Source organism: Eleutherodactylus coqui, chromosome 12 (genome assembly GCF_035609145.1).
Source record: "Eleutherodactylus coqui strain aEleCoq1 chromosome 12, aEleCoq1.hap1, whole genome shotgun sequence".
In the NCBI taxonomy this organism is placed as follows: Eukaryota; Metazoa; Chordata; class Amphibia; order Anura; family Eleutherodactylidae; genus Eleutherodactylus; species Eleutherodactylus coqui.
Window position 1 is genome coordinate 1,810,353 of NC_089848.1, and position 27,920 is coordinate 1,838,272.

The window sequence follows — 27,920 nt, forward strand, 5'->3', positions numbered from 1 at the left end:
GAAGTTTGGAACTCACACAAGAAGGATGGTTTCTGAGCTTCATAGATTAGGTTTCCATTAATGAGCACCAAACTTTGGACTGTGATTGGCCGGAATAGTGGAAAGTTTAGTCATTGGACTTCAAAGATGGAAAGCCTGGCGTTACTACCCAAACTCAGTGCTTGATCTCACTAAAGCTCTTGTGTTTAAAGGGCCACTTGGGGGATAGCTACATAAGGAATGAATAAAAAAACCTCCCCAAAGTAAATAATATTACCTTGGATAGTTACTTCTTTCTATCTGAAGCTCCTGGCCTCTTTCTCCTTCGATGGTCATGTGATCTCAATTCTGACCAGCTCAGATCTACTTGGGGTTCTCCAAGTCAGTTTCTGTGATGCTCTTTCATAGACCCTACCTCAGAAACGACCTAGAGGGGGATAGAAGCACTTGTGTCACAGTTACTGATGATCACACAGCTCCTGTCACACAGGTCCAATAGAGAAGATCACAGCTCATCCTCACTGTATATGTATGGTCTGTAGCCTATTTAGGTGAATATAGAAGGTAATGATAAGGAATCTTTCCTAAACCCCCCCTCCCCCCGGCCTCTAGCTAATGCTGGGCTGATGTATCATGGGATAATTTTGAAAGTTAAAGATCTCACTGTGAAGATGGTGGCTGATAAGTCTCAGACGGGGTGCTGCACTGCATGACCATGGCTGCAACACACAGAGGAGACCTACAGAGGGCAACCAGGTGAGGGTGGGGTTGGGGCTGGGATGGAAGAATGTTTTTGTTGTTACTTCAGCAAAGAGACCTTATATGAATGCCCCCAGCTATGGAATGCTCAGTAAGCACATATGGACTTGATGTGAGGGCCAGGAACAAACTTGTTCTCGTTGTCCTCAGTACTGGACATGTCGTGTATGAAGCTGGACAAGTAGACTGGTAATAAATGTTCACTAAAATAGGTGGTAGGTTAGAATATAGTAATTATGTCTATATTGCTATTAGTGTATGCAAAGAACATAAAATCTACATGGGGTGGACAAAAATATGGAAACTGCTACGAAATGCATGGGATTTAATCATTAGCACTGAGCTGTCCTTTTGACCCCTGCTTAGTTGAGAGTTTTCCTGCCAAATTTGCGTTTACTTCACCTCTTGCCCTGCTCTGGGTGGTTTTGGGAGCTGGCTGGTAACAGCAGGGGAGTGGCTCAAACCCTTGACCAATGGTGCCTAGTTGCTTGGGCAGATGTCACCATCTGTGTCATATTACCTCCACTCAACATCAGTCTCTACATGTCTTACTGGAATATGATTTATCATTGCATGTAACTTAAGGCGTGCATTTTGTACGATGTATCCATACTTTTGTCCACCCCTGTAGGTGATCAGTTAATACTTCCATATAGAAGGCAGTTCACCAACATTTTAAGAAACTCCTAGTCATTGGAGCATGAGATCTTATGTGAGAGGGGTGGGAACAGTCAGGGGTGGGGGGCCGTCCCCCCCAAAAACACTGCAAAGTCCTAACTAGGAGTCAGGTATTTATTGGCTGCTGTTAGCCAAAGCACAATATTTAAGGAAGACCTACGCACAGGACACAAGGGTGCTGACACCATCCCTGGGGGCTCTGGAAGCCCGTCTGGAGTGGGGCTCTACTTGCTGACCTTTACCGAATGACATAATGTGACATGTGGCAGCTTTTCATCAGAAGACCTACTGGCAGAATTTTACAAGGATAATCCACCCCAAATCTATATATTTGACCCCAGGGGTCATTTAGTTGAAGTCCAGATAAGGAACTCCTCAGTCCCTATGACTTTGTGGCAGTCGGTCCCGGCTTATGGACAACATGAGTGTCTATCTAATACAGATGGGTGTTGGAGGTTCAGTGGGGATAATTGTCCCCATTAAATATCATGTGGCGAATTCTAAAACCTTAAATATCTGAAGGGGCGATCGGGCCCCAATGATACCCAACAATACCCAACAATACCCAACGATGCCCATCCGCATGCAGTCAGGACCCTTATTACACACAAGCTACTATTTACAAGCACAATAATACAGACAGTCGGTCCAACAAGGAAAGGATTCCTCACTGCTCAGGTGGGGCGACCGTCATAAAGATGGTGGCGTTCCCCAACCGCCCGTACACCTGCCGCGCCTTACCTAGAGAGGACAAAGCACACCTACATTCTGTACTCCAACACTTGAAGTGTTCATTACGTTTTCCTTGATTCTACATGTTCTTTGGTATATTTGCAGGTCTGCGCCACCTTGGGGACAACCTCATCCTGCTCTTTTGACAACTTAATGGAACTGGGGCCTATTTGTAAGCATCCATCTTATTACTGCGCCTTAATGAGCAGATGACCTTTGTATTAATGATGTATGGCACCTGATGTTACTGTATCCTTGTATTACTGCCTTCTCTAGAAGCCTATTCTGTAGATGGGCCGGTCACACACATAACCCAGGGGCTATGGTCGGCTACCGTCCTTGTAATGATGCAATTAGAAAACCGGGCAGCGCCTGGGAATGTTGTCAGACAATGTGGGACTCCCCTGGTGGCGGTGGCCCGTCGGCTGACAGGCTGCTGCACCGCCGGTCCCGGTCCCCTTCCCCTCTGATCCCCGCCGGTGTCTACTCCCTCTGTGATATGTCTGAGGGCCGGGAGCATCTCAGCCACAGAGCCAGGATCTAAGGTACAATGGAACCCGCACTCCGAGTGTTTGTGAAGGAGGCCAAGAGAAAGAACTGAGGGGTTCATTGCTGCAGCGAACCTCACAGATCCAAGGTGGCCGTCCGCGCCCGATGGACGGCGGTCCTGCTGTCTGTCTTGTCCAACCTTTATTACATCCTTTTAATTATTGTGGTTGATAAATGAGGCCGGTGTGACGTCAAGACCTGCGGAACTGGTTGTGCTGAGGAGACAGTTACACGGACGCGTCTTGCGCAAGTTCTGTGCGTTGCGAGAATTCGAGGCCACCTTAGATTTGTACGGAGGCTCGCTGCGCCAACCAGACCTCAACCAAGTCAGTTCTTGAGGTAAAATCTCCTGAGGCGAGACAAGGGGAGACATGGGGAGACAAGACGACGATGTTGTGAGGGCTGGACATGGTGTCCTCCGCTCTGCAGGCCGCCGCACGCGCTCTTACCCTTATAGGCTTAGTTATCCCAGGCCAGACCCCTAAATCATCCTCCCCCCGGGGCTCCAGGACCGTTTGATTATACTAGTCAACTATTTTAAACATACGTTTTTTCCTCACAACCGGAGTGAGATCCAGCCTGGTTTTGTTTATTTGTAACTAATTTTGGGGCGCTGAAGTAAAAAATGGCTGTAAAAAGAAAATCCCCGCTGTGTGCAGATTGTTGTGTGGTTACAAATGCTATAATACATACATAATCGTTATTTATATACCGCAGCACTTACAAGTCAGGGACAACAGATACAAACCCCAGTCCCATGTAGTAATCAGCTGATGGAAACAGTGGGGGTGCGGGGCTCCAACGAGCTTACATACTACAAGTAATGGGGGGATACAGAAGGTAAAGGGCTGGAGATGGGCACAGTATGGCAAGGTGGAGATGGGCCCGGTATGGCGGGGTGGAGATGTGCGCGGTATGGAAGGGTGGAGATGTGCACGGTATGGTGGGGTGGAGATGTGCACGGTATGGGGGGGTGGAAATGTGCACAGTATGGCGAAGTGGAGATGGGCACAGTATGGCAGGGTGGAGATGTGCACGGTATGGCGGGGTGGGGATGTGCCCGGTATGGCGGGGTGGAGATGGGCACGGTATGGGGGGGTGGAGATGTGCACGGTATGGCGGGGTGGAGATGGGCACGGTATGAGGGGGGGTGGAGATGGGCACGGTACGGGGGGGGGGTGGAGATGGGCCTGGTATGGGGGGGGGGGTGGAGATGGGCCCGGTACGGGGGGGGGGGGGGGGGGGTGTGGAGATGGGCCCGGTACGGGGGGGTGGGTTGGAGATGTGTACGGTATGGCGGGGCGGAGAGAGCCAGGGATGCTATACACATAGACAATGGTCAGGCCATATAGTGGCTGAATCGGTATGACTGCAGGCGCGGTTGATGGTGGCTAGCAGGGATTGCAGTATTTAGGACATGTTCTCAGTCAGAGTACAGAGGGGTTTAGTTTAGGGGATGTGGTATGCCTCCCTGAAGAGGGGCGTTCCTAGAGCACGCCTGAAGTTTTGTGCATCGGGGATTGCCTGGATAGTTTTGGGTAGTGCGTTCCAGGACGAATGGTGCTGCTCTGGAGAAGTCTTGGAGGTGGAAATGAGGGTTTAGGTTAAAGGGGCAATTAATCGGATTTTGTTAGCGAAGGGCACAGGCTGGGTGGTGGATTGAGATGAGGGATGCAATGTAGGGGGGCACAGTGTTGTGGAGAGCTTTGTGTAAAGGCAGCCAGCGCAGTGCCCCGTGTGGTGCAGTGTGTTAAGGCAGTCCTAAGCTCTTGCTCAGTTTCAACCCCCGTGTGGTTCAAGTAGCCAGCTCGAGGTTGACTCAGCCTGCCATCTTTATGAGGTTGGTAAAAGCTTGCTGGGGGGCAAAAGACGACTGGGGTAGGCAATGGCAACCCCAACCCCCCCCCCCCCCCCCCCCCCCGCAAAAACAGTCTGCTGAGAAAACATCCCAATGTGAGGTCACCCTAGTCATGCCTATGTGCTTGCACCAGGGGGCTTTACCTTTCACATGGCAGTGACTGGCAGCGGGCAGCGGTGTTGGTGTAGCGCCTGGACAGGAATATTTACACATCTTGAAAATGGAAGTAAATGTCATATTTTATTAAATTGCGAGTTAAAGCTTTGCCTCCAACGCCCACATAGCGCCCGCCCCTCAGGTCTTCTCGCTCGCGGCTCCGACGTGACCTGGGATGCAAGCTGGGTTTCTTTGAACCTAACCTTGTAGATCACACAACTTCTCGTCGCGCTCTTACAGCCTTCGAGGCGCCGCTGGTCTTCTTAAGACCTCCATGTACGGTAATAACGTAACTCTTCACACTCCACATTAACCTATGAAAAGGATTTTAATCGGATGTAATTAACTATTTGTTGCCCTCAATCTCCACCCCGACCAGAAGCAGCAGGCGAGGGGTGATAGCTGGAGGGAAGCGCTGCTCAGCGCTGCTGCATCCGACCGCCTTCATATTAGGCTGTGGGTGGTGGCGCCGACACACATGGGATAAGACACAACAAGGTGACTGCGGGCAGAAGTTACGCAGCGCTCACTAAACCCACTCCACTTATGTTGTGGCCACAGGAATGGAAGGGCTTAAGGCCGCTTTCACACGGCTGAGAAAATTGTGCGAGATTTGGGCATTGCGAGACGCACAAACATGTATATGAGTAATGGGAAACCCCCGCCACGCCGGAGAATCACTACTTCCCTGAAGTGAGGTGAAGGGTTTTGATACAAAAACTTCTCCCCTCCGCGGGGACATCGCACGTTCCTGAGTAACATTTGGCCCGATATTGCGATTGTCCCTGTGAAATTAGCCTTAGGCTGCATCCGCGTGGGATACGGAATAATCGCTGCAAAACGCATGTATGTGATCTGATGGTGTCCAGCGGGTTCCTTCGGGCTCCAAACCATCTCATGTGAAGGAAGCGGTTGGACTTCATCAGCCTCACATACATGCGTTCTGTAGCCGTGCGGATGCAGCCCAAGTATTGTAAGCTTTAGGAATAGCGGGCTATGCTAGCATCAAGGGATCCTGCACTTAATCGTCCCCACGTCTGCGCCAATGTTAGTTGATGTCCCCTTGCCTCAATCCTTGCAGTGATAGACCTCCTGCAGGCGGCCGGGTCGGCAGTGATAGACCTCCTGCAGGCGGCCGGGTCGGATCCCGCTGTGAGAAGTCTTGCAGCAGGATGCAAGCTGTGCTCCTGCAGTGACCTGGTGCTCACCTCCTGCCGGCGTCCCGCTCTGTGTCGGCTGGCGCACAGCCACCCATGCGCAGAGCAGAGCCGGTGCGTCAGTAGTGACGTTTCTGTGTGGCCCTTTGCGAGGCTCGTACAGACATAGGACACGCCGCGATTTGTTTACTGCGTGTGTTTTCCGCTTGTGTTTTCACGTGGTCAAATCGCGGCCGTCTGCATGGGGTCGTATTATCTAATGCAGTCCTATGGCAGCGGGCACGGGCGGAAATTCTGCAGAGCTCCTATCGCAGAAGTTCCACCCGTGTACAGGGGGCCACATACAGGACTACATGCATGCTGCTTGCTGTGTTAGCCAAGTGTTCTATTTACCCCGTAGGACAGATACATGACCAGGGTATCACGGAGTCGTTGCTCCTGTGACCTGACCCCCCCCCCCCTTTCCCCATTCCCCCCCCTTTCCCCATTCCCCCCAAATAAACACAGACTTTATAACTTGGATTAATTATGGCTACAGCAGCCATGTTTATTTACAAACATAAATTAACATATAATAACCATTCCCACCCCCTCTGAACTAACCCTGGGAGAGATCCCTGGAGCCCTAACCATAAAACTAACTGCCGCCTCACCAATAACCGCCGGAAAATACTTGTACCTGTCACCGGTCGCAATTCCGACTCGGGCTACACTATTTTCCTACCATTGCCCCAACCACCAGTCGACAGACTCGGGGGCCCATCACTCATCACCTCGCCCCAGGTCGCCTCATCCGGACCCCCAGGCCGGCTAGCCATAACTTGGCTAACCACACCTACCAACTCAGTGAGACCCAGAGGCGACAGCCCTAAAATAAAGCACTTCAAAGAGGGGAAGGAAGCTATCCAGCCCCTGCTTACCCACCCCCTATTACCCCTTTAACTGGCTCCAAGGGACCCCTCCCCCCCCCCCAAGCTGCCATGACAAATGCTCCCCCCCCTTCTTCGGGCGGCCTCTTCGCTGTCTCCCTGCAAGTGAGTCGACCCCACCCTAACTGACTCCTCCCTACCCCCTCCTAGCTCTCCTCTTTGACCCCCCCTTCTTTCTAGCAAAATCTTACCCATTAACCCTTCCCTCCCCGTTAACCCCTTCATGCCTGCCCTCTGCCTATGTCCCCTGGTCCTCGGCTTCGGCAGTTCTATATATGTGATTATACATCACTGGTTGTCACCTGCAGGTAATGCGGAGAATATATGGCTGCACGTTGATGCCGCATACGCAGGAAGCGCCTTTATTTGTCCAGAATTCCGATATCTGATGAAAGGTGTGGAGGTGAGTCCAGGGTAATACAAATGACTACGTGTTTGGTACAATTTATTGGGGTATTTCAGTAAATGTTGGCGTGTGCTCCTCTAGGAAAACGTTTCCAATATAAATTATCAGCTTCTCTTGGCTTGTAAGATCTCTGCTTGCTGTCATTCATTTTACTTTGCCTTTATTGTTTAGCCTCTGTGAATAAAAATCCGTCTTGGCCATGTGATGGGCCCTCGGTACGGGGCCCGTTCTAGTTACATTGTAGTTACCAGAGCTCCCTCCTCTTCTGAGCCGTGCACCCATCACATGACCAGGAGGAATGCCATGAAAATAATGAAAGTTTCCATTGAATGACTGCAAGCAGAGATCTTGCAAGTTGTGAGGAATCGGTATAGAAACTATATTACTAGGTAGAGTGTATAACGTCACTATAAAAAAACTGTTATTAATTTGCTGAAACCCCAATGCCCCTCTAATTACATACACAAGCTGTACAATTCACTTAGTGATATTGCTTCTGTACCGGTTCCTCATAGATCTCTGCTTGCAGTCAGTCAATAGAAACTTTCATTGTTTATCTTCAGGGGATAGACTTCCTCCAGGTCATGTGACGGGCACACAGCATATATACTTATAATAAGTGTCTCTACTATATCTGGCGGAGTGGCGCCTTACAATTAGCGATGTGGTCCCACACGACGGGCGCATCCTGATCGGCTTTCACATAATGCACTGTCCTCAGACAAGGCAACATTTGGTGGTCATGGGTGAAGGGGGTGAGTTGAGTGAGTTGGTGCCCGGAGGTGTCTGCCAGTATTTCTGAAACCGTTGCATTTTTTGGCTGTTCTCAATCCACTGTATCAGGAGTGCAGCAAGAGCCATGGGCAGACATCAGAGAGCAGATCACAGCGGCTGGCCACGTGTGGCTGACCATAGAGGCGACCATCGGGTGGTATGTTGGGCATCTTGGTAACATGTCGCTGTGGACCAAGTGACCCAGCAATACAACAGGGGGGACGTTAGACAGATTTCAGCAATGACCATGTGATGACTGGGGTTTAATAGCTGAAGACTAACAAGGATGCCCCTGATCTCTCATCATCGCCAACAACGCCTCGTATGGGCCTAGAAAAGACATCAATGGTTCTTGAACACCTATCAGAAGTTATCTGGGAGACAAGTGCCGCTTCCTGATGAACTACATTAATAGCTGGGTCCACATCTGGTGTAAACAGCACAAAGCTATACCCGTGCGTTCACCGTTGGGGCTCAATAGGCCGTTGGTGATGTCATGGTCTGCAGAGCATTTCCCTGGCATGGTCGGGGACCATTGGTCATCCTACCACAATCCTTAAATGGGGACCGTTATAGGAAGCCATTAGCTGAGCATCTGCAGTCCTCTCTTCAGTCCTCTCTGCAGTCCTCTCTGCAGTCCTCTCTGCAGTCCTCTCTGCAGTCCTCTCTGCAGTCCTCTCTTCAGTCCTCTCTTCAGTCCTCTCTTCAGTCCTCTCTGCAGTCCTCTCTTCCCCGATTACAGGGCCAGCTTTCATCGGTGCTCCGTGTCATGGCGCTCACATCACCAGGCAGCCAGTGGGGGCACACAGCAATGACTTCTACCAGCGGGCAGGATTGCTAATGATCGTTTTCTTTTAGCAAACCTTTCCAGTCGGCTTATTTGTTTTATTCTATATAAACAAGTTTTAGTGGATTTATAAATGGAGTGACAGGCGATGAGATACATTGTAACGAGTGAGGGATGCCAGATGACACAGTAGCATCTGACCATCCTGAACGACCGTCTGAACGCGCCACATTGTGATAATGACTGTCCTCTGACAACATGTGGGGGTCCGCAGCTTTAACAGCCGTTACTTCATTAAATCTTGCGTAACCCTGGAACTCTCATCTATTTATGTGCTACTGAGCTAAGGATGGCATTGATGGCCTTGTGTTCACTGCCATGTGCCACACTTACTGGCATCACTGCTATAGCAAATGATCGACTGCAGTGGTCATGTGACTAAATGGCGCATCATCAAAACTGCCATGTGAACAGAGACCTGCTGGGGACCTCAGAGCATTGGCCCTGGAGTGCTGGGGGACTCGAGATGTATTAGGTTTGGCTGTTTTGATATGTATTGTACAGGCAGATTCTATATAACTTTTGGACATCCCCTTTAACCCCTCGGGTACTTGAGGACTTTGTACTCTTACTGCAAGGTAATTGTGGAAGCATTCGTATCCCAGCAGTTCAACCTAATAAAGTCTGATTGTGGCACTTTACAAGCGGGAGCAAAGGGTTGGCTATGTCTATACACAGGCACAATATACTGATACTTCTAAGTATTGCAGTGTATTGTAAATATTGCACAAACACAGAGTAATATGACCCCACATACCGTATATAGGAGTACAATATGCGCATAATATTAGGTCAGCCATGAACAATGTGAAGGAAAGCTTTTACTTGTTCCTTTGAATTAATAAAATAAAACCCTCATAGAATTTTGCCCCAAAATGTTGTGGAGAAACGGGAACTTATCCTGTTAAAGAAACGACACCTTCTGCTGCTGCAAAAATCAAAAAGCTGCAAAAATGAAGCAAATTATTAAAGGCAAAAGCTAACTGCGGAGGCGGCCAACATGCAGAGTCGCCCCTGAGCAGCGCAGGAGCGCCCCCGTCAGTCTGTGATCACATGGCAAAATCACCACTGAATATTCCACAGTGAATTCTGTGTCTGAAAATCAATTCAAAAACTGCATTTCCTGCCGTGGTTTTTGGCGCGGATCCGCACATGGATGCGGCCCTGTCCGTTCGTCAGAACTCTGCACATGGATTTTGCCTCTTGACAGGGCTAAAGCCACCGGCAGATCCGCGCCAAAAACCAAGGCAGAGGCTTTTGATGCGCTCTTTAGAATTGGCTGTGTGAACATATCCTTAAACAAAGCTGCCTCTGATATGGGACCGTTGACGGCGCTGCCCTCTTCGACCATGTTGGTTTGGCCTGTGCTGCAGCAGGCTGCGCTGAAGACTCCAACCTCCATAGCGATTCATGTGGATTCCATCTAGTTTGTGTTTGCTAGACTGAGACGTTAATATCCTGTGGCTTCGGTTTATATGATAAGCAGAGCGGTTGTCACAGTACAAACACATATAACAATGATGGGAGCGGACGGTCGGACAGAGATAACCGTGCGGGCGGAGCACAATGTAATCTGAACACACGAGCCAGCTTCAATTTCCTGATGGGTTCTCACTTTAATTAAGTATATTGGTTGCTGGAGGAAATGAAGGCGCAGGAGATCCTGAGTCCAGTAACCCCCCAGTCCTCCCCAGCTTCCATCGTGCTCCCCGCTTGGTCTGCTCCTTTGTAATCCTCATTGTGACATTCTAGCTGTCGGTTATCCGGTCAGTGAAGCCGGCTGTCACTTCATCGTGTTGCTGTCAATACCTTCAGTTAATATACAGAATGCTACAAACTTCTGCGCTTCTTTAACCAGAATAACAAATGTTCACGTTTCTGTACATTCAGTTTGCAGATTCTTTCAACTTCAATCCTCATAAGTGGCTTCTGGTCAACTTTGACTGTTCGGCATTTTGGTAAGTTCTAATAAAGATGGCAAGGCGGAATGGGGGGAAGTTATAATGTAACAGCAGAAGTGTCATTAGGATACATAAAATAAGGGTACTACTGCAGTTGGGTAAATCGTGTGTCCAAAGGGTAGCGGAATGTAGCCAGCCAAGTGAGGCCGAAAACTGCAAAAGGGCGAAATAGCCCAATAAACATAAAAGCAACAAAAACATGACTGAGCCAAAAAGAGAATCAAGAAGCGGCCTCACCGACGCATACATGACCAGGGCGGCTGCGGACAGCTGATGGCCCCTGCTGGTATATAAAACCGATGAGGTGCGAGGGGAGCCAAGCCTGTCCCTTACTACTAGGTAATACACAGAATATCACAAAGCGGGGTTACTGGACTGCAAGAGCAACGCCGAATAAAAGTCAGTATATAGGAGACCCTAAGATGTCCCTACGGGGATAGGGGTCACCTAATAAAAGTCCAATGTCACCAGTATAGTAGACAGCAGGCTCCTCAGGGGACTATACATAGGGGACAGCAAACACTGCCAAGAGATAGGAGGAAATAGAAAAATCCGAAGCTGCTAGCACACTGGGCAAATAACTTAACAGCCATTATGGCCGCCGAGGACATACTGCAAGCAGTGCCAATAGCTTAACTGCCATTCATGGGTTAAAACTGGCAGCTAAATGCCGGCTTGAGTGCCTAACGGAGGCGCTGCAGTCACTAACAACAGACCGCAGCGGTCTCTGATGAGCAGTAGCAGACGCTCTACTTACTGCAGTCTACTTATAAAACATTCGATTTTTAAGATTAGTGAAGTCAGAGACACGAATTAACCCCTTGAGTGGCGGGTTTCCTACCACCCTGTCGTGCCCACCAGGGCAGGTTTTTTAAAATGGTCTAATCATTGAATTTCAACTAATTTTGCAGTTGCGTCTCAAGAGCGATAACTTTTTCATTTTTCCATTGACATGGCCATATGAGGGCTTGTTTTTTGCGGGACAAGTTGTGATTTTTTAAACAGGAGGGAGGAAAAAAAGAAATGGGGAAAAAAGAAAAAAAAGGGCCATGTCATTAAGGGGTTAAATAATCCATTAACTTCCTTCTCTGGGTCATTACGACGCACAAGGATACCACATGTGTGATTGTATTATTGATTTTTTACAAAGTAAAGGGAGACTAAGTGTTTTTATAATTTTTTTTTAAATAATTTTTTAACTTTTTTTTAATTTTTTTTTTAAACTTTTTTTTTTTTTTTTGGCCCTTTAGGGGACTTCCACAGGGGCCCATCAGGACCCCCTGATCACATTCCGGGGGTCTGATGGTGACAGCCCTTTACATGCTGCAGTGACAGCCCTTTACATGCTGCAGTCACATAGACTGCAGCATGTAAAGGGTTAACACAGCAGAGATCGGAGGTTTTCTCTGATCTCTGCTGTAAGAGCTGGTACATAGCTGTCCTCTGACAGCTAACAACCAGCTCTCCCTGCCACAGAGACCATCGGCTTGCTTCTGACAAGCCGATGGTCTCTATGGCAACCTGTAAACAAAGCAGGACATTGCCGACATGTCGGCAATATCTTCTGCTGGTTTTTCAAAGCCCTTGCACTGCTCTGTGTGGGTCTGTGCAGGCAGAGCACACTGTCACAGCTTGTGGCATAGTGCTCTGCAGCTCCCATAGTGATACATAGCCCGGAAATCTTCCGGGCTATGTCACTATGGGCAGAGGAGCTCGTCCCGGAAAATTTCCGGGCGTGCCACTCAAGGGGTTAATGAATGAATGAATGAATGAATGATGAATAATGAGCTGCTTTGCACCAACGAAATTGTAGATTTTGAAAACTGTGCCTGTGATTACGAGGCGCTCGCCTTTTGTGCATATGGAATTGTCGAACTGTATAAATGTCTTTTGCATCTGCTGGCAGCATCCGTATAGTTTATACGCGCCCTTTATTTGCACCTCTTTTCACCTTCGCTTGTGATAAACGAGTCTTTACATTCCCAGTTTATTATTCACACAACCATATAGATGCCCGTATTTAGCAGGGTTAATAATCCCGACCATCCGAAGTAACGGGTTCCCGTGTATCCATTCAGATGAATGATTTTTGGGTGCCCGATTTTATACGCCGCATCAAAAGAAGGTCTTGCCCTATCTTTTGCTGAAATACACAATAAGCTCCCATAGACTTCTATGGAAGTGGGGGAAAAAGGGGAGGGGGAGAGAGTTTAGCTGCGTCCAACATGGAGAAAAGAAGACAGCTGGCCGTATGTAAGCATTCGCTGTCATTCCCAGGATTTCTGCCGATCGATGGATCTCAATGCCACAGCGTATTTATATATTTTTTGCCGATACGCAGCAGCAACCCAATGTGAATGCCTCAAAATACGCTAATTAAGATCTGGACTTGATCACAGCAATTCTTCCTTCATGCGATTTATACGGTGCATACGAGCGAAGATCTAAACTCATACGGTTGTGTGAAGAAGGCCAAGTCACAGCCTTGGTGCCGCTGTAAATGCAGTAGTGCGCTGATGTTTTTCTGTGGATGTTCTTAGTTTTTTTTGTTTGTTTGTTTTGCAAAAAACATTAAAAAAATAAAAGTTAGTCCCCCGTACATCCTTACACATCGGCCGCACCTCACTTCGAGTATCACATTAATGCGCTCTCTGGTTCAGATCGGCTCCCAGCAGTTACAGAATAGCCAAATACCATCAGTTTTATTTTAAATTTCTTTCTGTGAAGGAACCTCTGGGTGGGCGAAGCTCTGGGTGGGCGAAGCTCAGGGTGGATAGGAAAGCAGAAGGTCTCTTGAAAAAGACCTAGTAAAAGGAGAAGCTAGTCTACTCAAGCCCAGTGTAGCTGCCACCTGCGTGGCTGGAGCAATTAGAGCTTCACATATCTAATAAGACCCCGAGGGAGCAGATTCTGAACTACCTCCCGATCTTGAAGATGGCTACAAACATCTGGGCAGATGGGTCAGCTGAAACGGTCAAGCTGTCGGCGCGCTGCAGCATTATCCAATTCCATCAGAAGGGTGCTATGGCTGAAATCTTGGTCAGGCGATATGTCACCCAAAAGCAAACTCTGTTCTCTCCCCTTTCATGGGCAATTTTTATTTGGCCCAGACTTGGACAAGATGATAGAAAAAGCAGCAGATAGGAAAAAAGGGTTTCAGAGGAAAAACAACAAAGGAAGACCTTTTTTTTCGGGCCCCCACATAGCATTCAGAGCCCTGTAAGGGCAAGACGGGTCAGTGGAACTATCCAAAAGGGGGCAAAAGCAGGGGATTCCTCTTTAACCCTCGCTAAAGGGATTTCCCGAAGCCAAAACCATAACGACATCCCTGTCAGGACTAGATTAGAGGCTTTTGAGGACAGATGGGGCTCATTCTGTGAAAGCACCTGGATTCCCGAAATCTTACACCAGGGTTATCAAATAGAACTCTTATCTGGACCCCAGCAACAATTCCTAACTACAGGGGGCTCAGGTCAACAGCTACATCTCCTGCAGCAGGGGGTTCGGACTTGCTGTGACTGAAAGCAGTAACCCCAGTCCCTCAAACAGAAAAATCGACGGCCCATGATTCAAGGCTTTTTTTGATAAAGAAGCGATGCGGAAAGTCCCGTATGATCATAGATTTAAAACCTTTAAACATCTATATAAAGTATCAAAGATTCAAGATGGAGTCAGTGAGCTTGGCAGTGAGATTAATAAGAAAAGGAGCCTTCATGGCGTCCATGGGCTTAAGAGATGCATGTTTTCATGTGCCGATTCATATGGACTCGCAGAAATTCCTCGGGTTCGCACTCTGCATGGAAGAACGAGGCATTTTCAATTCACCCGTCTCCCCTTGGGGATCTCGTCGGCCCCCTGCATTTTTACAAAGATCATGGCAGAACTAGCGGCATACCTGAGGCAGAAATCATTTCTGATAGTGCCTTACTTAGACAATATCCTGGTCGTAGCAGAAACCAGAGAGCTCCTAATGGAACATCTGCCGACGACTATTCACCTTCTCCAATACTTGGAATGGATAATAAACTGGGAAACGTCGGACACAGTCGCCAGTCAGAGGAAAATGTTTCCAAATATCATGCTCGATTCAAAGAGGCAATGCTCATCCCCCCCCCCCCGAGTCAAAGATACGGGGGCTGCAACTCCAGGTCAGTGCATTTCTAGAAAAACAAAACCTGCTTGATCCGGGAAGACGTGTCATTATTGGGGAAGCTAACTTCATGCATCCCGGGGGATGCCATGGGTGCAAGAGCACACCAGGATTCTACGGAGCGCAATTCTTGAGACCTGAGACAAGGCAGTACTCACTCGAAAAAAGAATGTACGTAGAGAACTCGGTGAGGGTATTCCTGCGCTGGTAGCTGTCGACCCCCGAACCTACCGAGCGGAGTTCTTTGGCTTCAAAACCAAGCTGTATGCATCATGACAGATGTGAGTGCACAAGGCTGGGGTGCTCACATCGGGGACTTGCTTCTTCAGGGAGCCTGGCCCCTTCAAATCATAAATCAGTCCTCAAATTACAGAGAATTTGGTATATTCAATGCGCAATCAACATCTGAAGATTCTGATGGACAACATCACAGCAGTTGCCCACATCCAGCATCAGGGGGGAACAAAGTCTCCATCCTTGCAAGGCCTCTCCCAAAAAATTTTTTCCTTGGCAGAAAAAGGAATCCTATCAATATCAGCAGCCCACTTAAAGGGAACCTTAAACCAGAAAGCAGACTATCTGAGTCAGAGGCGCATAGATCTGGGAGAGGGGTCCCTTTCAGAGGAGGCCTTCAAACTCTTAACAAGTGGGGAATTCCGCAGCTGGACCTATTCACATCAAAAGAAAATCACAAGGTAGAGAAATTCTTCTCCCTTAGTCTGGGGGATCACCCAGTGGCAGTGGATGCGTTGGCTCAGGATTGGGGCGAATGATTGGGTTACGCATTTCCCCTAATTAATCCCAAAGATGCTCCAGAACTTCTGCTCCGAAAGGTGTCATCTTATTCCAGTAGCTCCATTCTGGCCAAGAAAGAGCTGGTTCGGGCTTCTAAAGAACCTAAGCCTACAAGACCCAGTCCTCCTGCCCACTCAGACGGACCTTTTGACACAAGGTCCCCTAAGACATCCGAATATGGCGGGCTTCCACCTTGCAGCATGGATATTAAAAGATGAGGATCTGGCCTTCGGCCGCAAGGTCCCCTCAGCCGTAGTCCCACAAAATTTAGTTTGTAGGTCTCAGATTGTAGGTTTGTTGTCGAGACGATTGGGAGAAGGTAGATTAATACCTACTTGATGATGGGGTTTTCAGGAGTCTCCAGGACAGCACCCATACATCCCCCCCCCCCCCCCCCAAGTCAATATAATTTAATTTTCATTAGAATATACCAGTATAGGTAATAATTTTAGTTAAGCTCCTACCCCTGGCAGTTTGTTATAAATCACTGAGGAAGGTGGCAGAGGGGGGAAGCTTTTAAACCTCTGTGTTCCTGTCCTATCAGGAGGAGAATATCTCAGGCGGTGCCGTCGTGGAGACTCCTGAAAACCCGATTATTGGGTAGGTATCTACCTTTTGTATGTGACAATGGGGGCTGTCATCTTGGCTGAGGTACAGTTTACAGAATTTAAAGAGATACTTTACAGCAGCCTCATGGGCCATAGACACAATGGGCAGGAGGGGACAGATTCTCTTCTATGGGAGAGTGTTGAGTGCTGTGACCTGTGCAGAGGTCAATGCTCGGAGGAGGAGGAGGTGAGCTGTGACATCACCTATTATAAATGGGGATCCTGTGTTATCTGTGTATAGAGGTCACCTTTCATTGTAATCTTACCTGGGATGTTAATGAGATGACTGCTGAAAAGTTCCCTCTACAGGACAGGATGTGTCACACTACTATTGGGCTTAGTTGTCAGTCTGAGGACTGAGATATTAGGATTTTTTTCTAAAACATAGATTGTGACATTGACAATAAAAAATTTTTCTTTAAATCTACAAAATTCTGAACGCCCTTTAAATTTCTGCATCCCTTTCTGATGACTCATCACCTTCTGTGTTTACCCCAATGATTATAATTAATTACAGTCACTAATTCTCATCGTGTCTCGGCCGGCTTCAGGCCAGTGCTATTCAATTCAGTATGAGGCCAGACAAAAAGATCTCTTTATATAAATATTGAAGGCATTGTGCAGCCGGCTATTCATACTGCGCAGAGCAAACAGGCGCCTGCTCCCCGAAGACAGCAACCCATGCATTATACTAGTCTGTGACGGAAGAGCTTATTGACTCCCGGCAACAATACCTGATGCACACGGACTGTTCAAACAGCAAAATCCCAACTCTCTGATCAGTGTCTTTAGTCTTATAGGAACCTGTGACACATGAAAAGGGCCAAATGTACACAGAACCGTTACTATTACACAACCTGTAAAATACTGTCCTTATGGTCCGTGTGACAAGTAAGCGCTTCGTTGGCTGGGAAGTTCCTGACTCGCACACGCTGTTCTTTACCTCTAGAGTACGGTGAAACTCCAATGTCCACAAATCTCAAACCCTGCGGTATCCGACGACACAACATTCCAGATTGGCCGTACGTCTATCAGGGCTCAAAAGAAAGTTGTTTATTTTTATAAAACCCATAAATCCATAAACTGTCATGTACGACCTGGGCTGCGGCAGTAAGCCATGTGTGATTATGTGGGGAAACTACTGGAAAGATTTCATTATTACCTTTGAGGATTTTCGCTTTGCACCGGTTTCTTCCAAGAGGCGTCAGGTTTTATGGGTAGAAATGACCTTCTCTGCAGAGAAAAGGCTAAATGTCGTTGTGATTTTTTTTTTCATTTCTTTCTATTATTGAGCCAACTACATGGGCTTGAAAACCCCATCCCCACATTTAATTAGGTATTCCCACCCTGGCTTTTCATAGCGGAGATGGGAAAGCACTGCTCTAGTTACCGGCCAGCCGGCCAGTAACTACACAGAAAACAGCGCTGTTTCTTTTAACTACTATTGAATTGAATGGAAGCTATGGAAACAGAATAGCACAGCGCACTACACCATTTCCTTATCTCAGGGGGTTACAGAAACAGTATAATGCGCTGTGCTAACCTCAATAGTTCTCCATCACTACAATAACAGCACTGCGCTGAAGCGCTCAGCTGTCTCCAACTGATGTTAGGAAATAGAGGACTAGGTTTTTTTCCATCTTGGCCATAAAAAGCTGAGATGGAAACAACTTTTTAATGACTTGCGCCCCTTGCTGGCTCTCTTTTATCCAAGACCTGTTGCCAGGGCTCTATTTATCCCTGAAGGTCCAGTGCCTCGGGCGGCACCTTGCAGGAGAGTGGCACCAGCTGACCATCATAAAAATGTTAAACTGGTGGCTTTCTGAATGCTGATTGTCCCGTGTAAAGCCACAGTAAAAGAAGCTTCCAGGGTCTGATAATGCTACTGACAGCTCTTCTACAGGTAGGATGCCGACCTGTTCCCCGCCCCATGTACATTTGTCAGCAGTTATCAATGGACAAAAATGCTGAAAGAATCCCTTTTATTGTAAGACAAAGTAACTCCACTGGGTCTCCATTCTAGTAAGGCTTCGTTAATATCAGAAGACACTTCTCAACCATATTGAAAAAAGACATGCTTGATTAATGTTTTCAGGGCCCAAGCTAAGGCCCCTTAAAGGGAACCTATCAGCACCTTTAAGCCCCATAAACTACATTATGGGGCTCAAAGGGGAGGGAATGGAGAGTTTGGGGAGCGGTGTTTGATACTCACTGGGTGCCCTGTTCCAGAGTTGTCCCCCCACGAAGTTGCAGTGTGACTCTCTTCAGCCGGCTCAGTGAGCACGCTCTCCCATTCATCTCTAAGGGTTCCCTTTAACGTAAAGGCCAAGTGAAGGTAATGTTGGGAGGCTGCTTGAAAAAGAGAACCCTTTTTTTTTTTAAAGAAAACCACTGCAATAAGTAGAAAAGTCTTACCGCAGTCTAACCCCTCATGTTATGTCCTCTCTGCAGGAGATGTAAAGCCATAAGGAGGAGACTCTGCCCACTTAAGAGAGTAAAACTGTAAACCTAATTAGGAAAACAAAAATCAAGATGACTTTCAAGGATGGAGGTTAAAATGTGATGTTGATAAACTCTTATTTCATTGTATTCCTGCAGCAATGAACGTGTTGATACATTGTAACGATCCTCTATTAACTCCTCTCAATATGTACAACAGGGTCAAAAAGAGATCGGACTTAATCGGTGCCTTCAAACTCGATCCTGTCTACCTTCAATATGACCAGCAAGCATCAGGTGAGACTCTATGGATGGATAATGACTGACGAGTACTTGCTGCTCTGGTCGTCCCAATTAAAACTGTTGGGGCTCCTGCACACTGATGAGAGCAGTATCGAGCCATAATTCACAGCCCAATATCACCCTCGCAATGCATGTGGAACCCCTGGATGCGAGGCATTTTCATGTGAAAACAACCTTGCATCACTGCAGGGAATCCCTTCATCCCATTTTTTTCAATGGGGCGGCAGCAGCAGAGCTGGCCCCATTGAAAAAAATGGGAGAAGATCTACGATCCTCTGCCACTGCTGTGACAGCTGTGGCAGGGGATTCCTTTATTCCTGTGGGGAGTCCCATCATCACCGAATACCCTGCCGCTGCTTGCAGTGTTCAGTGATGAGGGGACTTCGCACAGGGATGAAGGAATCCCCTGTCACTGCTGTCACAGTGCTCAGTGATGAGGGGACTCCCCGCGGGGGTGAAGAAATCCCCTGCTGCTTCTGTCAGTGTTCCAAGATGAGGGGACTCCCCGTGGGGATGAAGGAATCCCCTGCCACTGCTGCCACAGTGCTCAGTGATAAGGGGACTCCCCGCAGGGATGAAGAAATCTCCTGCTACTTCTGTCCGTGTTCCGAGATGAGGGGACTTCCCGCGGGATGAAGGAATCCCCTGCCACTGCTGTAAGTGTTCAGTGATGAGGGAACTCCCGGTGGGGATGAAGGAATTCCCTTTCTTCCTCTCCACCAGCCTTAGAGTTACATGATGATATATATATACTTGCTGATACACCCGGCTTTGCCCAAGATGTTTACATGTTGTTTGCACGGAAAATGTTATCAAGTCATGGTTCCTTCAGAGTAACCGAGGAATAAAATATGTATACATATACAGGAGTGTTAGAGTACCGATATCCCGAATGTGCCACCCTCCCACTCCCCTCACTTTTTACACTTAAAGGCAACGCCCCTTTTTATTCAAATTTACCCCCAGACTGGAGGTTACAGCCCCTTCTTAGCCTAAAGGCCCATTTAAACACAATCGTTGTGTCTTAAAGGGGTTGTCTCGCGCCGAAACGTTTTTTTTTTTTTTCTATAGGCCCCCCGTTCAGCGCAGGACAACCGCAAGGGATGTGTTAAAAAAAAAATACATATTACTTACCCGAATCCCCGCTCAGCGACATATTCCTTCTTCTTTCTTCTTCCTTCACCAAGATGGCCGCCGGGATCTTCACCCATGATGCACCGCGGGTCCTTTCCCATGGTGCACCGTGGGCTCTGTGCGGTCCATTGCCGATTCCAGCCTCCTGATTGGCTGGAATCGGCACACGTGATGGGGCGGAGCTACGCGATGACGCGTAGAAGGGGCGGAGCCAGAACGGCGCTCGTGCCTGGACCTAGGAGAAGGGGAGAAGACCGCACAGCGCAAGCGCGTCTAAAAAAGCAAGAGGACATCAGAATTAGACGGATCCATGGAGACGAGGACGCTAGCAACGGAGCAGGTAAGTGAATAACTTCTGTATGGCTCATATTTAATGCACGATGTATATTACAAAGTGCATTAATATGGCCATACAGAAGTGTATAGACCCACTTGCTGCCACGAGACAACCCCTTTAATGTGGCAATCTTTCAGTTTTATGCCAAACGACTGTATTCAGTTTCGTTTGAAAACAGTCGTTCAGCAGAACAGCTGATAAGCAGGACCGCATGCTGTGTTCTGCTCGGGCACTGCTGAGAACAGCTGATTACATTGTATCAGCTGTCAGCCCCGGCTGTAGAAAAAAAAAGAATTCAGAGAACAGCGTGCGGTCCTCTGAATAAATTCAGCTCCCGGCGGCTCACACGCTGCTAATTGGTACTAATAGGCATTAGTACCAATTAGCAGTTTATGTAAAACGATAACTCAAAAGCCATGTTTTGAGCGATAATCTGTGTGTCTAAACGGGTCTTAAGGCCTCATTCACATGGGCTTCGTTTTCACGCATTATTGGCACATGAAAAAATTGTGCCTAATAGAACCGATGGATTCCTATGGAAACGTTCAGATGAAGGGATTTTAGACGCACAAAAAAACTTGCACCTCCCAAAGACAGGACATGCGTGGCTACAATGCCGCATCTGAGGTCCGTGCTGCGTGAACAGATGGGACCTGACCTAGCTTTGGTGCGCTGCGCAGGAGTTTCCATAGACTCCTATCGGACCTGGAGTTTAACTGTGTCCGATAGTCCAAAAGGAGGATTACAAGTCATTAGGAGGATTTCTGCCAAACAGCAGCGGTGCCGCTACACCCAGAAGCACATCCTAAATGTCCTACTGTAAACTCCTGTTACTCCCCGCGGGGATGAGGGGAAGCCCCAAGGATTCCGTTCATCTCCTCGAGGGTTCCCTTAAACCCCGCAGGGAACGAACAGGAGTTTTCAGCGGGACGTTTAAAATGTGCTTCTGGACAGCAACTTTTAAATGTCTCATTGCAAGCAGCAGGGAGTTCTTCCACCTCCCCCCAGCATGGGGTTTCCCCAAGGGATTTCCCTATAGCCTGGGGGGAGGGTTGGAGTTAGAGGGCTTCCCCAAGAGTAGGGGCAGGGCTAGAGAGATATGCCCCCTAGCCCCCCCCCCTCAACTTATTAAGGGGGAATCCCTGAGAGAAGCCCGCTAGCCATCGTCTCTCTAGCCCGCCCCCTCTCTACAATATGGGGATATCCCTCAGGGATCCCTATAGCAGGGAGAGAGAGAGACCAGGCTTTGAGGGATTGATTCAAATCAGTGAAAGAGAGAGCAGGGGTATGGGTTAATCCCCCTCTAGCTCTGATCTCTTTCTCCCTGCTATGGGGATCTTTTTCTCATCCTGGAGAGAAAGTTATACTCTCCTCAGTATATACACACATAGAGGTGAGGTAGATTCTCCTCAGGATATATACATAGAGGTGAGGTAGATTCTCCTCAGGATATATACATAGGGGTGAGGTAGATCCTCCTCAGTATATACACACAGAGGGGAGGTAGATTCTCCTCAGTATATACACATAGAGGTGAGGTAGATTCTCCTCAGGATATATACATAGGGGTGAGGTAGATTCTCCTCAGGATATATACATAGGGGTGAGGTAGATTCTCCTCAGTATATACATATAGAGGTGAGGTAGATTCTCCTCAGTATATACACATGGAGGTGAGGTGGATTCTCCTCAGTATATACACAGAGGTAAGGTAGTGTCTTCTCAATATATACACATAGAGGTGAGGTAGATTCTCCTCAGGATATATACATAGAGGTGAGGTAGATTCTCCTCAGGATATATACATAGAGGTGAGGTAGATTCTCCCCAGGATATATACATAGGGGTGAGGTAGATCCTCCTCAGTATATACACACAAAGGGGAGGTAGATTCTCCTCAGTATATACACATAGAGGTGAGGTAGATTCTCCTCAGGATATATACATAGAGGTGAGGTAGATTCTCCTCAGTATATACACATAGAGGGGAGGTAGATTCCCCTCAGTATATACACATAGAGGTGAGGTAGATTCTCCTCAGTATATACACACAGAGGTGAGGGAGATTCTCCTCAGTATATACGCATAGATGTGAGGTACATTCTCCTCAGTATATACACATAGAGGTGAGGTAGATTCTCCTCAGTATATACACATAGAGGGGAGATAGATTCTCCTCAGTATATACACATAGAGGTGAGGTAGATTCTCCTCAGTATATACACATAGAGGTGAGGTAGATTCTCCTCAGTATATACACATAGAGGTGAGGTAGATTCTCCTCAGTATATACACATAGAGGTGAGGTAGATTCTCCTCAGTATATACACATAGAGGGGAGGTAGATTCTCCTCAGTATACACACATAGAGGGGAGGTAGATTCTCCTCAGTATATACACATAGAGGTGAGGTATATTCTCCTCAGTATATACACATAGAGGGGAGGTAGATTCCCCCTCAGTATATACACACAGAGGTGAGGTAGATTCTCCTCTATATATACACATAGAGATGAGGTAGATTCCCCTCTGTATATACACATAGAGGGGAGGTAGATTCTCCTCAGTATATACACATAGATGTGAGGTAGATTCTCCACAGTATATACACAGAGGTGAGGTAGATTCTCTTCAGTATATACACAGAGAGGTGAGGTAGATTCTCCGCAGTATATACACATATAGGGGAGGTAGATTTTCCTCAGTATATACACATAGATGTGAGGTAGATTCTCCACAGTATATACAAAGAGGTGAGGTAGATTCTCTTCAGTATATACACAGAGAGGTGAGGTAGATTCTCCGCAGTATATACACATATAGGGGAGGTAGATTTTCCTCAGTATATACACATAGAGGGGAGGGAGATTCTCCTCAGTATATACGCATAGAGGTGAGGGAGATTCTCCTCAGTATATACGCATAGAGGTGAGGTAAATTCTCCTCAGTATATACGCATAGAGGTGAGGTAAATTCTCCTCAGTATATACACATAGAGGTGAGGTAGATTCTCCGCAGTATATACACATATAGGGGAGGTAGATTCTCCTCAGTATATACACAGAGGTGAGGTAGATTCTCCGCAGTATATACACATATAGGGGAGGTAGATTTTCCTCAGTATATACACATAGAGGTGAGGTAGATTTTCCTCAGTATATACACATAGAGGGGAGGTAGATTCTCCGCAGTATATACACATATAGGGGAGGTAGATTCTCCGCAGTATATACACATATAGGGGAGGTAGATTCCCCTCAGTATATACACATAGAGGTGAGGTAGATTCTCCTCAGTATATACACAAAGAGGTGTGGTAGATTCTCCTCAGTATATACACATAGAGGGGAGGTAGATTCTCCTCAGTATATACACATAGAGGGGAGGTAAATTCTCCTCAGTATATACACACAGAGGGGAGGTAGATTCTCCTCAGTATATACACATAGAGGTGAGGTAGATTCTCCGCAGTATATACACATAGAGGTGAGGTAGATTCTTCTCAGTATATACACATAGAGGTGAGGTAGATTCTCCTCAGTATATACACATAGAGGTGAGGTAGATTCTCCTCAGTATATACACAGAGAGGTGAGGTAGATTCTCCTCAGTATATGCACACAGAGGTGAGGTAGATTCTCCTCAGTATACACACATAGAGGGGAGGTAGATTCTCCTCTGTATATACACATAGAGGGGAGGTAGATTCCCCTCAGTATATACACACAGAGGTGAGGTAGATTCTGCTCTATATATACACATACAGATGAGGTAGATTCCCCTCAGTATATACACATAGAGGGGAGGTAGATTCTCCTCAGTATATACACATAGAGGGGAGGGAGATTCTCCTCAGTATATACACATAGAGGGGTGGTAGATTCTCCTCAGTATATACACACATAGAGGTGAGGTAGATTCTCTTCAGTATATACACATAGAGGTGAGGTAGGTTTTTCTCAGTATACACACATAGAGGTGAGGTAGGTTTTTCTCAGTATATACACATAGGGATGAGGTAGATTCTCCTCTATATATACACATACAGATGAGGTAGATTCTCCTCAGTATATACACATAGAGGGGAGGTAGATTCTCCTCAGTATATACACATAGAGGTGAGGTAGATTCTCCTCAGTATATACACATAGAGGGGAGGTAGATTCTCCTCAGTATATACACATAGAGGTGAGGTAGATTCTCCTCAGTATATACACATAGAGGTGAGGTAGGTTTTTCTCAGTATACACACATAGAGGTGAGGTAGATTCTCCTCTATATATACACATACAGATGAGGTAGATTCCCCTCTGTATATACACATAGAGGTGAGGTAGATTCTCCTCAGTATATACACATAGAGGTGAGGTAGATTCTCCTCTGTATATACACATAGAGGGGAGGTAGAGTCCCCTCAGTATATAAATCATTCCCCTAGGTTTTATGATTTTTCTCTCATGTTTCACAGATTTTTTTCACGCTTTGAATTGAATATTGACGTTGTGACCCCTTCACTTTTCCTATTTACGACCTAAAGAATGGTCGTGCCAAACTTCACTTTTGTACGAAGTCTGTCAGTCAGCCCTTCCTTTCAGCGATATATAGATATTATAGCCTGCATCAACAAGTGACAGATTGCTGGGACCCCCGCGATCCCGAGAATAGGTGATCTGTGAACCCCCCCCCCCCCCTTCCTATCACACAATGCCAGATTGTTTCTCCCTATTTCCCTACCATTGTAGTAAATGGCCTGCTGGTCGCCCATGTACAGCCGTAGCTCCATTCATTGCAGTGGTGCAGACAGCTGATTTCTATATTCTCCATTTTCATCAGGCCCATTGAAATCAATGGAGTTGCAGCATGCTCCTTTCATTTCAATGGCACTGACGGAAACAGCCGAGCGCATGGTACTTGGCTACCTCTGTCTGGTCAGCAGGACATTTGTGATGCCGCTCCATTCATTTCAATGTGTCAGATGAAAATAGCCGAGCGTTGCATCTATTTATCTGCCCCATTGGAATAAATGGAGCCATGGCTGCACATGGCCGACCAGCGGTCCATTCACTGCTATGTTAGGCAAACGAGGAGAAGCAACCCAACATTGCAAAATAGGCTAGACAGAAGTCCTCTGTTTTTGGGATCAGTGGGGATCCCTGAGGCCGACCGCCACCAATCTATCAGTTTGCGCCAATGCAGTGGATTGGTGAAAACCTGAAATCACATCTAACAGCTAGAATACCCCAGGGCTTTACTTTGTGTTCAGTTACTTACAGCTCAGTTGTCACTTAGTGTTTCCCAGTCGTTGCCTAATTCTACATGGGAAGGATGTCTAAAGAACATTTTAAATGATGCCGCTGCTCCACAAGGAACATTTGTAGTAAGAACCCCAGAAAAGTCCTGCATGTAACTTCCACTTGTGGCTCCGAGACCCCCGGTGAGGACCACTGCTGGAGGCTGCTCCTGCCCATGACAGAACAGTAGAGTAGAGCGACCGCTGTACAAAGGGCAGATGCACTCGCATTCACTAATCTGTACTCCAGGTTTTGATCATTCAGTCTGAAAAGTAATAAGTGGCCATGCGTCCCACGGACACGCTGGGTAATGCGTTGGATGCAAATCACTGCCACTACTTCCATTTTGGCTGGCATGAAATAGTCTTGGTACAATGTAGCCATCGCCCTCTCTTGCCTCCGCTTTGTCATAGTGTCCCACACTGTTTAAGGCATATTGGACCGCAGGTTTGGTGCAGCTTTTGAACATTTTTTTTTGTAAAACCCACATTAGATCTAAAGGACTGTGAACGTTGGACTTTCCTACTTTTGCTGTTTCCACAAGTCCTGCAGCGGTCATATGTTCGTTAGATGGACGCACATGTCAATTTAAATCTAACAGATCCGTGGGTTCAGGATCTGCACATCATCATTCTGGTCCTACAAACACATTGTTCTTCCTCCAAGGCAGCCAAGTAAAGGAAGCTTGGTATAAATAGACGAGTCTAATCAAGTAGTCAGATGCTTCAGGAGAACAAACAGACCATTATCTGCTTCACGGGACAGAAGAAACCTTCGACCCAAGAAGTTATAAATAAACTCCCCAAGGTTCTTGTAGACGTCTCCCAGCATCCTCCTGGGCCGGACCCTGTGCTGAACACCCGGCAGTCACGCTGCAACTGAAAAGACCCTTCTGAAAAGGTTTCTTATTGAAGATTCTGAAGTGTCTCAAGTAAATATGTTTGACCAGAACGGAGTCCCTTAGTGGCCGAACTCCTTTTAGCCTTAGGACTCTGTAAGTTGTATCCCCTGTTGTCTGACAGCAGGCATAGCCTTGCTATTTCTCGTCACCGTAACTCTGGGACTTCTTGTATTCTGCAGGACGAGTCCTAGTTTTTATAGGAACTACTTTCGGGTCCTATAATATACTGATTTACCGTTTCTTATTGTCCTCTTTGGGGCGATGGGACAAAAGCTCTTTCATCGCCTCGTTTTGCCATGTATTTTCTGGCATTCACAGTGTGGTATAGATATTATGTTGCCTTTTATTCTACGGCTCATTACAATTATGACAACACCAAATATAGAGGATTTACCACTTTTGCGCAACATAAACACCTTTTTTTTTCCAGCTTCTCTTACTTTCTCTGTGGCAAAGCATTCGAGGCCGGAGTGTTTGTACTTCTCACTGACAAAGCTGCATACAGCCAGTTTCCGTGGGATGACTTGTACCCTTCATTGCTACCATTTTGAGGTTTATACAAATATCTTAATACATTTTATTCCTGTTAAGGGAAGTGAGGTGATCAGAAAACCGCTATTTTGGAGATATTAAAAAAAAAAGTTAATGGAATTTTCCGTCCTTAACCCCTTCGCGCCCCATGACGTAAGGGTACATCATGGCAGGGTGGTACTTCCCACAAAATGACGTACCCTTACGTCATAGAGATAGCACAAGATCATGACTGATCTCTCGCTATTCCGCAACGGGAGCTGGCTCTCAGTCATAGCCGACCTCCCGCTGCAGGGGGGGGGGGGGGGATTGGAGTTGCTTCCCCCGCTGTTAACCCCTTCCCTGCCGCGATCTAAGTAGATCGCAGCAAGGAAAGAGCTCACAGAGGGAGCGCACTCCCTCTGGGTCTCCAGCCAGCTCTCGCGATGTCATCGCGAGAGCCCAGCCTGTCACCATGGCAACAGGACGCCAGACACTGACGTCCTGTAGTGCCAATGCCCATGATCGCTGTATAAGCGATAAGGCATGGCAGGGCAGTAGCCCTGCCATGCCTTATCACAGCGATCATGAGTACGGTGTTGTAAGTCCCTCAGAGGGACACAAGTTGTGTGAAAAAAAGAAAAGAAAAATGTAAAACCCCTTTTTT

General features: G+C 47.2%; 1 protein-coding gene across 5 annotated transcripts in view; it reads left to right on the forward strand.

The window, feature by feature from the left end:
* DDC (dopa decarboxylase) overlaps positions 1-27,920 on the forward strand; it is a 152,641-nt gene that overhangs the window by 91,011 nt on the left and 33,710 nt on the right. For all 5 annotated transcript variants that reach the window (XM_066585026.1, XM_066585025.1, XM_066585028.1 and 2 more), the window contains 4 exons: positions 2,254-2,320; positions 7,106-7,200; positions 10,715-10,782; positions 18,998-19,074. In XM_066585026.1, the coding sequence (XP_066441123.1) occupies positions 2,254-2,320; positions 7,106-7,200; positions 10,715-10,782; positions 18,998-19,074 (307 nt within the window). The remainder of the gene's footprint in view (positions 1-2,253; positions 2,321-7,105; positions 7,201-10,714; positions 10,783-18,997; positions 19,075-27,920) is intronic.